A 13,197-nucleotide genomic window follows, 5' to 3' on the forward strand; every position below is an offset into this window, starting at 1 on the left:
CTAGGAATGTTCATTGAAGTAGAACACTTGGATCATTTAATTAGAAAAAGCGAAATCATTGCATTTTGCAGATTTGCTCAGAAGGACAAGCATGACCCAATCAGGCCATTCAGGGGGATTTATATGACTATGTTAATTAGACAATAGACCTGATTCTCCATTGACCTAGACCAGTCATTTATACCAGTGGAAAGTGGGTATAAAATGCTACCACATCTGAATAGCAGTGTAGTGAGGCGGCCTGGCTCCCAGCTGCCCCGGAGAGGGACGAGCCCCTCTGGATGCCAAAGTGGGCGGAGCCACTGGAGCCTGCGCCCGCCCCCCGAAGGTCAAAGCACAGGACAGGAAGTACAAAAGCACCACCCCAAGGCTCAGAAGCTGCCTGGCTGCTGGAGAAGCCAGATGCTGGGGGCCTTGCTCCCGCTGGGGAGACTCCTGCAGCCTGTGACCGACCCGAGGACTGCCCATACCAGTCAAGGCCTGGAGCCGACCAGACCCCGGAGAAGCTGTTAAGTCTACCTGGCAGAAGCGACCCAGAGGAGCTGCCAAGCCTACCACTTGCCAAGTACCCTGAGGAGCCCCTGGTGCTTGCTTCCGTGGAGGACACCGACCAGACGCAGGTACTGCTAGAGGGGGAGGTACGAAGTAGCCCGGGGGCAGCCGACCCTAGTCTGGCTGCGGCACACCCAGAGCCGATGTCAGTGTGTTGCAGCCAGGATCCCCACTGACACAGCAGCAGGCCGCCTGCCGCTGTTAGGGCCCCGGGCTGGGACGCAGTGGAGTGGGAGGGCCTGCATCCCTCGTACCACCCCACTCATGAGTGGCAGTCTCCCCCTCGCCCCAGTCACTCAGAACCAGGAGCCTGGGTTTTTGTTCCTGAACTATTTGCTCAGCCCCTGCCTGAGGGCCTGAGCCCTTGACTGTTTCCTGCCCCCACCAGGCTAATTCCCCGACTCACGGGACCTAAGTAGTGAGGTGGCCTGGCTCCCAGCCGCCCCAGAGAGGGGTGACCCCCAACCGAACCCCTCTACAAGCAGCATTTACACCCATTTTTTTCTGGTATAAATGACAGCATAAGGTGAAAGGACAGAGGATCAAACCTAACGTCCCTATCAATATATATTTTTGGATCGCCGACAGAATCCATTTTACAAATCTTTGCAACACCACATTAAATTCCCCTTGCCCCCAAAACACCAACAGGTTTAATCAATGTTGCCACATGGAGAGAGACATTAACTGCCCAATAAGCCAGCAAGCAAACTCGTCAGCCAGGGGAGGTAGAATAAATCTCTCAACCACCATTCAGTTCACGTCCCTTTCCTTGAGGGCTGGTTTTATTGTTGACACACAACCCCGACCTCACCCCAAAATTCAGGGTAACAAAAGGTCTGTCCTCCCACTTTCCACCAGCTAGGAAGGGAGAGGGACACCTTTCCTGGTTATTCCACAGGACTCCTGCCACATCTCTGGGAGGAATTTCCCTCAAGGTCTCTTACCTCAACCCTCACCTTTCCCTGATTGAGCTAGGAGCTTTCCTTTATGTAGTCTCCAGCTGCAGATGTGATAATCAGCTGACCCTTTATCCATCTGTGGAGACTACAACTCCCAGCATCCTTAACTAGAAGGTCAAGCCTTGGAAGAGGGCACTGGAATGCAAGGACATGCCCAAAGGCCAGCAACCAGTTACATGCCTCAAACAACTTAACTCTATTGTTTGTGCAGCCCTGCAATATGGAGCTACCTTATCTGAACCCCCACCCCACACTGCACCAAACCGTTTAACATTCCAGTCTGAGCGAATGTTGTTAGAGACCATGTTGTCACACACACACACACACACACACACACACACACACACACACACTTTATGAAGACAACGTTGACAAGAAAAGACCCAAGCTTTGTAATTCAAGGATTTCTTTTCAAGTCTTGAAGGTTTTAATTCAGACAATTTACACTACATTCTCAACAAGTCTAAGCAAAAATTTACAGCCATTTTGTATCTTCGTTTTTCCAAAGAGCTGAACAGAATTTCGGCCAATGTATTTTCCTCAGATTCATTAGCCTTTTGTGATATATTCTGCGTAGTGGTGGCTGGGATTCTGTTCACAAACAACAGACACCTAACATAATAGCACACAATTCCTGTTACACGGTTCATTTTAAATTAAGTTTGATGCAGCAGCCAACTCTGATTAGAGATTCCAGGTTTTCGGACAGAACGCACTTACTACTTAGCTCATACTAGTTAATGGATACATCATGTATAGTACGTAACAAACCGTGCTATTCAATATCACAGTTACAAAAAAGTAGAATTTCTAATATATAGACATTTTCCACTGTACAGGAACCTGTACATGATAGCACTTTCCAAGGCTTTAACAGAAGCATACGTTACAGATGTTGATATGCTATGCAGTGCAAATTATATTGTATGCAACATGGACAATAGTGCACTTTAACAGATTGCCACATTCAAACGTTAGATCAATAATACAATCAAAATACCTGTCTATCGAAAGTACATATTCCCTTTGTGTTGTTCACTACGCTGTGCAAGTTCATTCTGTTTTTGGTAAACGGCAACATGTGTCCCCATTAAGTTTCTATACTTCCTTGAGGTTTAGGAGTACTAGGTCCAGCGTGTTAATTACATTTATAACTCTATATACACATATAGGTATGTACAAAAGAGAACTGAAGCAGGTGCCTTGGCAACAGCACAAGGCACTGCCAGGCTGAAGACCCAGGCTTGGTTCTTACCACACAATGCTTACAGCTCAGGTCCAACCTGAAGGCAAGTGACTACCTGCACCAAACAACACTTCAGGTCTCTCATGGGGCAACACAGGTAAATGTAACTGGGCCCAGCTTGTGCCACCCTCCCAAAAGAAGAGTGCTCCATTGCTGATTGTAAACATTTATTATGGGAGTAAACCTCGTGGCCCCAGAATAAAGATACAAGTGGGAGAAGAATCTGAGGACCCCAGCCTGGATTATCTGTGGTCACCCCATCCTAAAACCTGGAAGGTGATAGAGAGGTGAAGACTACTAGAGGGGAATTTTATATAGGGGATATTACACCACTTCTAAGAACACATATACGCTGTTGGGTTTTGATCTTGCAAGGTATGGAGAACTCTGCACCCTGATCCAGCAATCCTGCAAAGTGCCGCGCACGATCCCGCCCAATTCCTCAATTTAAAGGGAACGGGGAAGGTGTCCATCTGGAAGAAAACTAATTATCCACCTCCCTTGATTTTTTTTTCCCTGCTGTGAACAAAATTGAAATATAAAGGCTGAAACAATGGGAATAATAAAAGCAATCAGTGCCATCAACAGTATTATGGTTGTGATCCAAACTAATGCTAAATCGAGGGAAACACTCATGTCATTTGGGGTGAATGCAGTTCAGTAGCACAAGGTTAGGATGAAACGCCAGCCTCACGTGAGATTTCTCTGCCTTTTGTTAGCTGTCACGGCTGGCTACCCAAAAGATGCATGCTGTTTGCAAGAGAGACTGGAACCACCATGCATTGAGGCCAAAAAGTCTCCTTGCTGCTGTCTTATATATCATTGCTACATTTGGAAGTTACAAAACCTTTAAAAATGTGTTTTATGGAAAGCCTAATATGGAGCCAAATAATCTCTTCTGAGCCATTCCAATATGGCTGGTAATTACATATTTCAGACTCATGGTATCCATAGTAACAAAATTCTGAAAATATTTGTTAAAAGTAATGTAACTGAGCAGGTACAGTGAACTCAGCCAGGGTTTTAAAGAGTAGCTAGTGATTTGGGGGGGGGGGGGGGGTATGTTTGATACACGTGAAAGGGTCTGGAATTTTGAGGGCTGTAGTCAGAAGTTCTGAAAACCCTTTTACATGTCACCAACAGGCACCGGAGATCACTAGTCACCACAGGAAAAACCTGGGCCCTGCATGTCTTAAGTTTTAGGATCCAAGGTGCCCTCCCACCCCACCCCCTCAAAAACATCCCAAAAACGTTTAACATGAGAATCTGAACATACATCTCCCCGGTAAACCATTTCAATTAAACAATCACCTTTAAACAAATTGTATGTATTCTTATCTTTCATTACCCTGTTAGATAAAAAGATGCCAAACTAGTGTTTGCAATAAAACGAGATCATTTTGGGACTAAATTTAGATTAGCCCAGGGCAGAATGTTTTAGAAAAAGGATTTTTATAATACAAGGCAGCACAGTGATATTTAAAGGTCACTCACTGTCAAGTAATATAGAAAATATTTTAAATCCTTGATTAAGAACATATTTAGAAACCAGGATTTTCAGCAGATTACATTCTTAAAGTAGTTTAGTCTTCACCATTCAAATATGTCTATTAAGCAAGTGGGTTTTTTTTTTAATACAAGCCAATCCACTTTAAGAATAAAAATACTGTAAAATATTGAGTTAAACACAAAGCGGGCACCCTAGAACATGCCACATTAGTCTAATTCTACGGCTGTTGTCTTCACTAGGAACAAAATTAGGCCAATGTGGAACTTAAAAAAAAAAAAAAAAAAGCACCCAGCCTCATTGTCCTATTAAATTCAAACCTCCTACACCTTTGCCTTGGCCAGTAGTTGTGTTTGGTTTATTTCTTGAAATGACCATTTATGGACTTGGTAGTTTTGAAGTTTATAAGCTTTTATTTTTTAAACAATCATTTTAAGCCTCCATTTCGAACAGCCTCCAGTACCAGCTCCAAAGGGAACGCATTCTACCTTACTGGGAAAAATTTTCCATCAGTACATCTCAACAGTAGTGACGGGGTAATTGTGGCTTAAAGTCACAAAACAAAACAAAAATTGGAAGTTATACATTCACTTTCGGGGCTCGTTTTCCAGCTAAGACGAACGTGACTGGTTGCTGTCCACTCAAAATGTTCTTAAGCCTTAATAATTAAGGAACGTGTCTAGTTGCCCCATTTGATGGCACTTGCTTTAAACAGTCCAGCCTGGGAATTTTGGGGATGAATGCAGCAAAAAAAAGCAGGGAATAATTGAACTATTCTTGCTACAGCTCTGTTAAGGAAGCCACCTTAAAGCCAGATTTAGGTCAAGTTGTGCTATAAGCAAACTGGCAAACGCATGCCACTGCCATCCCCATAGCCAACCTGACAAAAAATAGCCTTCCTTGCGGCAGATGCTCAGATGCTCCTGGGCTCTGCAGTGAGCAATACCTATTACTTCCTGTAGTAAAGGCTACCGCATGGCGCATAAAGCAGCCTGCAACTGTTCCTTTGCCAGCGACTGGATCGGAGATCCATCCCATCGGATTGCTATATACAACAATGTCTCTTGGGAATGACTTGAGGATGCTCCTAGAATTCCCTCAGCTAGTCTCCTCATCCCAACAAGAACGTATTCAGTCAGCTGGGCCCACATACCAGGTTATCAGGCTCTACTCCCTTCTAGAGGTGCTAAGCCAGGGAGAGGAGGAAAGGATCCTTGTGGGTTGAAGAGACAGCCCTCCACTTCCCTTAGGGGAAAATAATTATTCTACAGACACCAAGCCACTTGGAATCAAGTGGAACGGTCTACGTAAGTTAAATAATTCTCAAGGCCTAGCCTTGACCATCCCTTTAAAATGTTGATGAAAGCACAGACTGACCACCGAAATGCAGAAAGTAGCCCCAGAAATCAAACATTTTTAACATGGAGAATTGGACACTGCAAGCCGTTTTTAGCAGCTACAAATTTTAATCGATAACACATTTCTAAGACGTTGCTGGATCACGTTTGCCAAAGCAGATAAAAGGCCTCGCAGAAGTATGCAAGACAAAAATACATCTGGAGCAAAGGGGGTGTTTTTAAAAGTACCCATAGGGATTTTTGCACCTTAGCATCACAATGAATCAGTTCAAACCTTTAAAAAAGGCCAGTGCAATCAAAACTCCCCAAAAGGGCAGTGTGCTCTGGTTACTAGTTTATTCACTAACAAATGAATGCCTCTGCTAGCAATTTGCCCTGGTTGTTTTCCAGGTGGGATATGAATAGTTTGTTATCCCTTCAGAGATATTTGTTCATGACACACAGAAACAATGCAACTGAAAGTCAAGGCAGAGAGCCTGGCAGAACAATCCTTACAAGTTCTATACTGCATACAAACTTCTCACCTGGCTTCTGTTTCAGTTAGCCCCACCAAGCCAATTCCGGTTCCTTAATTCAAACACCACATGCTTATTTGTCAAGTGTACAGGAGGTTTCATGTAACTGCCAGAAACCGGAGGCATTTTAAACCACGTTTGCGTCCTCACTGCCTTTCTGGATAAAAGGAACATAGAATGTATGTAACGCAACATCAGAACCAACCAAAAATAAGCATCACTGAACACAACGCTGCTTTAACTAATCTCAAAAAAGGCACTTTAGACAAAAATGCCTTCACCGACCACTCAGAAAAATATTTAATACTCTTACAAATAAATGTTTAGAGGTCAAAAAATGGTCCCCAACTTAAACATAACACATCCATCTCCTGACCCATCCTGGTCTGTACAAACTTTGACAGAGGTAAGAGACAAAGCTTATGCTGAAACTGTACACAATTTATTAAAGACAGCGACGGTCAAGAGAACACTATGCTGAATAGTGCACTTTCCCTGTAAACAAAAAACGAGACCCATCCCAAACGGAAGAGATGTAGATAGTGTAAAGTGAGGGTTTCAGCAGTGAAGGGTTGAGGAGCAATTGCACCAGAGGGTTCTGCAACACATGCACATTCTCTGTTTAGTCTTTAGTGTAAAGGTGAGTTGAAAGGAAAGACCTGGTGTCCAAAGCCTTGCAAGATCTCAGGAGCTTTCCTGCATCCCATCATCTGTTTCCAGTTCTGCTAACTGCCTCCTCAGTGCATTGACTTTTGCCTGAAGTTCCTTGTTGTACTCTATGATGTTGTTCATTTCTTCGCAGGCTTCGTCCAGAAACTTGGAGGACCTATTCCAACGGAGAAAGACACCTAAAGCCCCAAAGAGAGGGGGAAAGTCAGAATGGACTAGTGTCACCAGGAGGAAACTGCTAGTTAGGGAAGATTCATACAGTGCTTTACAAATGCAGAGTGCTACAGACCAACATCAGAATTCTTAAGGACTTACCTAAACAATGCTTTGAACGATAGACAATAACCACAACGGGTTCACTATTTCTCTTTTTTAAAAAAGTCAGTGGTTAGAGAGATCTAGACTTTGGCTTTCCACGTAGCCTTGTCTGACAGGTCAATATTCAGTCTCCACCTTGGACTGATTCCACTCCTCACTTTAGTTAGTATTAACATAAGTCTTGGATGGGATCACAGATTCACATTCAGGAGTTTTATGGCTAGAGGACTGAATCATGACTCTGTAACCTTGGGAATGCTTGGGTGGGTGGGATGGATAAGAGGAAAGAAGAGGGAGCATTCACCTGAGAAATATGTAAGTAAGGAACAACTTAGGTTGCACTAACTGTCCAAAAAGGCTCAGTCTGTTGCCCTTGGGTAAGGAGTTTCATAGCACCTGTAGTGCCTAAGAAGTGGTAGGAGGCGGCACCATGTCTCCTGGGGTGCTGGGTGTTAGAAGTTCTTTGTAATAATTAATTTCAATGGGAGTTGGATCATGCCCTTAGATGTCAAGTTGTAGGTATAAAGGTAGGATGAGTGGACAATTAGGAGAATCTCTGTTATCACAAAAACACAATACAAAAGAAGCCTGATTTACCTTCCCAAAGCTGCAGGCTCTGTGGCGCGACAGACGGCCAGATGACGAGACTGTTGGCCTCAAACAGAGGATTCTTGAATTTGCTCAGTTCGTCAGGCTGATTCACCCAAGACCACAAGGACATAGTCTTCTGTGGTAGCTTCAGTTTACACCTGGGACAGACCAATATTACTGCATTGTCTTGTCTTCACAACTGTGCACTCTCATTTGCGTTAATCAGGTACATCCCTGGGAACTAAACTATCTGCAAGTCTTCCACATGCTGTGAATGCTGAGGGACTGTGATCACTCAGATTGTTAATGAAGAGAGATCCAAGACAGTGAAATGATACTGACAGGTCACACTAGTACGCCAAGTTATTTCATTCTGTAGGGACAATTTCATGTAATTCAAAACAAGAGGGCAGAGAAGAGAGCTCATTTATCGGTGGGGGCAGAAATCAGCCATCTTCTCTTATGAGCAACCTGACCCCATGAAATAGTTTGACAACCATATTTGCTCTGTTTGCTACCAAAATGGAGGGGAGGGTGGGTGGGTCTGCAGATTCTGCCTCATCGTGCAATTCTCGGTGTAAGTGAAAGTGAGGTTACTATTAGAACTGTGTATAGGGTCCCTCTTGTGGCAGGACGCACCACGGCATGTGCTATCTGACAGAGGCCATTCAACAAGCGAGAGCTTTCACAATTTACTGTCAAACAGACACAGTGAATCAAAACCTACACAGGGCATGACCCTATCCTGGGTGGTCATATGCATCTTTGTATCAGGACTTAGCGTAGTAAAGGGGCTTGGGACAGTTTGCATGCCAGAGGCTATATAAATTAAAGCTATTGACTACATTCTCCACTTCGCAGACTGAAGAGATGGTCCAGTGGTTCGGGCACTAGCCCAGGACTTGGGAGTGCTGGGTTCAGCTACCCGCTCTATTACAGGCTGTCAAGTCACTTAGGCCTGGATGCACAGGAGTTGTCAGGGGCTATGATTCTCAGTGTCACAGCACCTAACTTTCAGGCACGTGTAAAATCACTAGGATTCAAAGAGCCCGAGTTAGGTGCCTGGCTCCTAGACACTGAGTGGGGCTAGAGAGGCACCTTAGACTGCAAGCCACAAAAGCCAGCACTCTGGGTGATTTCTCACTGGAGCAGGGCGACTGGATCCTGGATGAGTGCCGTAACCACCAGGCTACAGAGCTGTTCTCATGCTTGTTCTATTCTCCCAAAGAGTCCGGGGGGGGGGGGGGGGCGGGGGAGGGAGCGGGAGGAGAAGGAAGGGAGGGGGCAAGACAGCACGCACAAACACGAGAGTGACTCTACACCCTGGGGCTTACAGCACTCCTGTGGGAGACCCAGGATCCAGTCCCCATGCTCAAATGACTATTTATCCACAGCGCAACAGCTTCAAAAGGAGAGACTTGAGTGCGCCCCACATCAGAATTTCTGATAGCCCAATGCTTAGAGCACTGACTTGGGAGGTAGCACATCCTTATTCAAATCCCTTCTCTCCATCAAAGAGAGGGAGGACTTGAACTAGGCGTTTGCTGCCACTGCCCAGATGAGTATCCAACCCACTGGGCTAAAAGTTATGAGGGAACTCCTGTTCCCCCCACACTGGAGGGGCCAATCCAGTAGGCACCCTCTGAGCACATCGACCAGATGAGGCCCCGCATGTGACTTAGGCTGAATGTCTGTCTTCCCCTGGCTTGGGAATTGCTCTGGAGCTTAGACAGGATACAGGCATTTGGACTTCTAGAACGAGGCAGTAGTGTACATGCCCAGAGGCTGATACAAAGACTGCAAGGGAACTTTTAGTGCAAAAACTTAGGCCCCTCAACTTACTCAGCACCTAACAGATTCAGGGGGAGTTTTGTACTTCGCAGCAGAGTCTAAAACAGACACAGGTGCCCAATTCCTTTTGTGCATGCAGGCCTCAGCCTCTCCATTCGTAAGTGGGGATAACAGCCCTGGCCTACCTCACAGGGTGCGGTGAGGAAAATCTATTAAAGATTGTGTGGTGCTCACATACCACAGAAATAGGGGCCAGATAAGTATCACAGACAGAACTTCCATTTATTTTAAGGGAAGATGACTGAAAGATCCTGGATTTTTTAAAACAGACAGGTCTTTCAAAACTAGGAGACAGCTACCGGCCACTCTCTCTTTCAAACCAACAGAACATCTGTAACGGGGCGCGGCCTGATTTCCAGGAGCACCAAACACTTCTCTTCACCAACCTTTCACTTTCGTTGTTGCCCAGAAACGTGCCAAACTGCGAGGCGTAGGCGTTTTCGAAGAGCATGATGAGGAAGTGTCCATTGAATTCAAAAGAGCAAGGGAACTGACGGAGGGTCTGCCACACGCAGTCCAAGAAAAGGAAAAACACGGGGGACTCCCATTTCTGCTTGCTGTTGGAGTAGGCGGACTGAGCACAGCGCTGCTGAAATGGGTGACCAGCCTATAAGCAAGAAACGAAGAACAATAGGTTATATACAAAGCAATGGGAGGGGTATGTTATAGGAGGAAAAGCACAAGATTTCTGCATAACTGTTTCTATCTGTGATACTGTGTCCCACTGCATCATGTTAATATCATGTAACAGGTGCAATTCGGCTTCAAGCTAACAATAGTGAATTGCAATGTCAATCCGCTGCACTTTCCAGTGACACTAGAGGTATGCAAGTAATATCACATTTCATCAGGCTACAAGAATATGCACTGAAGACTATTTAGCGCAGTGGTCCCCAACGCAGTGCCTGTGGGTGCCATGGAGCCCGCCAGGGTATTAATGTGCGCCCGCTTAGTGCCCAGCAGGGGAGAGAAGCCACGGCCCCTGGCCTGACGGGGACAGAGAACTCAGGCTGCAGGCACCGGGGTTCTCTGTTGCCGGCGGGCGCGGGGCCCGCCTAGTGCCCAGCAGAGGAGAGAAGCCGGGGCCCCACGCCTGCTGGGGACAGAGTACTCCGGGGCTGCGGGCGCCGGTGTTCTCTGTCCTCGCGGCTTCTCTCTGGATTCATATATTATGTAATATTAAATATGATGTTTTTCGTATTATTTAATGTACAAATACAAAATAAGCCTTGAAAAATTGTTGGCGCCCGCCACACTCTTCTGAAAACATGCATGTGGCTACTGGCCACAAAAAGGTTGGGGACCATTGATTTAGCAGATTATGAAATTGCTGATCATGCAAGGAAAAACGCCTGGCTGAGAACACCAGCTGCAATGAACTACGAAGAGCAGAATTATTTGTTAAATTTACAACTGCAACAGTATCCTTGACATGGGAGAGGGGCTCGGAAATCCTCACATTATTGAGAGATCCCTCTCAGCGCCAATGGGGAAGGACAGCTAGTGCACAATACTCCATTGACAGAAAGCCAATGGGAGATAGCTACACTGGTGCCCCAGGTATCAAGACATGCAATAACAGCGTCCAGCACAATGCGGTTCAACATGTTTGAGGCCTGAGGCTCTATCACAATACACACATTGAACAACAACTTGTGAGCACCTCAATCAAGTGACATCCACACATACATTTTTCTTAGCACTAACTAAACAGCATCTCTCACCTGCAGCCACTCTCTCTCAATAAGAGCCTCAAAGCCACGTATGGTCCTGCACCTTGGATCCAAGATGATCTGAGCCAATGAAGTTATCTGGAGTGTAGAATCAGTTCCTTCAGTCCCGTGAACTAACACTGATGCTCCTTCCCTGAGAGAAAATTCAAGAGGGCAAGAATAGGAACCCAAATATGCAAGATGTAGGTAAGCCCAGGCTCTCAGTACACATCAGCCCACCTGCCGTGGGCTTAGACAACATTAGGTGGCTTATCAACCATTCCTTCTTTCCCACTCAAACTCACCCCTATAAGGGTGAGGGAAAAAATATTGATACTCTTTCCAGCCCCAGACCATAGTGTCATCTATGCTTCACATCATTTAAGGATTCAGTAGAATTTCTGGCTCTGTGCTTTGGGAATCCAGAATATTTGTCACACACACAGAAGAGGTCTTCCTGGATCCATCAACTTAGGATCCACCCTATTAAATAGACAGTATCCAAAGACTGATCCCAACTCCATTAGAAAAGGGATCAGGAGGCCGAGAAGCTCAGTTAGGCATCTAGGACGCTCCTGGGAAGAACAGGCTACTTGGAAACCTCTTCAGAATCTTAACGGGGCCCATGTCTTCTTGGGTGTTTGTAGAGCATCTAACACTCCTGATGCTCCTTATTAGAGTATTTAGAAGCTACAGCAATACAAAGTAGAACTACAAATGGACAGGGATAATATGTAATAGAGGGCTTGCCCTACAAAGGCACAATAAATATTCTGGTTGATCACTTAGCTCTGCCTCAGAGCCAAGCGTAATGATTATCACACACCTCTCTGTACAGATGAATCAGAAGACCATAAAGCAAGTGAAAAGTCTAAGGAAATTATAGTGAAAGTGGAGTAATAGTTTACATCAGTGGTCCCCAAAGTGTGGGGCTCAGCCCCCTAGGGGTGCCGCAGAAAAACTTTCGGGGGGGGGGTCCCCCCGCACAGCGAGGCCCAGACCAGTCCACACGTGGAACCGGGAAGGAGCATCACCCAGCCCCGCTCTGCCCCCAGCCGCAGCTCCACTTCGTCTCCTGCCCCAACCCAGTTCCGGCTCAGACCCCACCTCCACTCCAGCTACAGCTCCACTCTGCCCCCTGCTCTGCCTCCAGCCCAGCTCTTCCCTCTCAGTCTACTGGCCAGCTCTGTCTCGAGCCCCAGCTCCTCCTGCATCTCCAGTTCAGCCCCCAGCTCTGCCTTCAGCCCAAGCTCTTCTGCTGAGCCAACCGAACAATAATGGAGGGGGACACGGACAGATTCCATTACTGGTTAGGGGGAGGGGGGGAGAGGGGCGACAACAGAAAAAGTTTGGGCACCACTGCTTTACATACAGCTAAGATTCAATATGTTCTTCCCCCCAGCTCCCACTGACTTTTCAGAACAGCCCATCCCCCTGCATTCATTCCGATACAACACCTGGCCAAGTGCCCTAAATATCACACCACGCTCCTCCTTCAAATTTCCTGTGGCATTATTTACAATTGTCTTATTGCATCTCCCCCTCCTGAAACATGAGGGATAGCTCAGTGATTTGAGCATTGGCCTGTTAAACCCAGGGTTGTGAGTTCAATCCTTGAGGGGGCCACTTAGGGATTTGGGGAAAAATCTGTCTGGGGATTGGTCCTGCTTTGAGCAGGGGGTTGGACTAGATGACCTCCTGAGGTCCCTTGCACCCCTGATACTCTATGATTCTATAACAAGACTGGCTCACTTGGGCAAATACCCTTTTAGCTTTTTTTTAAAAAATATAAACTAAATGGTAGGTTGTATTTGTTCATGTGCAGAGGCCTAAATTGAGCTATAAACTGCTTGTAAATAAGAGCAATCCATCAAGCAAGCGCCAGTGCTGACACCAATTAATTGCTCTGCTGCTAT

At 46.0% G+C, this 13,197-nt stretch overlaps 1 protein-coding gene across 1 annotated transcript in view; it reads right to left on the bottom strand.

The window, feature by feature from the left end:
- Window positions 1–1,910: 1,910 nt before the first annotated feature.
- Window positions 1,911–13,197, bottom strand: part of MTMR9 (myotubularin related protein 9) — a gene marked incomplete at its 5' end in the record, with an annotated part of 34,018 nt that continues 22,731 nt past the window's right edge. Inside the window, 4 exon segments of the mRNA XM_034766717.1 lie at window positions 1,911–6,988; window positions 7,725–7,876; window positions 9,956–10,176; window positions 11,294–11,435. Of these exon segments, the coding sequence (XP_034622608.1) occupies window positions 6,825–6,988; window positions 7,725–7,876; window positions 9,956–10,176; window positions 11,294–11,435 (679 nt within the window).

This window comes from Trachemys scripta, chromosome 3 (genome assembly GCF_013100865.1).
Source record: "Trachemys scripta elegans isolate TJP31775 chromosome 3, CAS_Tse_1.0, whole genome shotgun sequence".
NCBI classification, from domain to species: Eukaryota; Metazoa; Chordata; order Testudines; family Emydidae; genus Trachemys; species Trachemys scripta.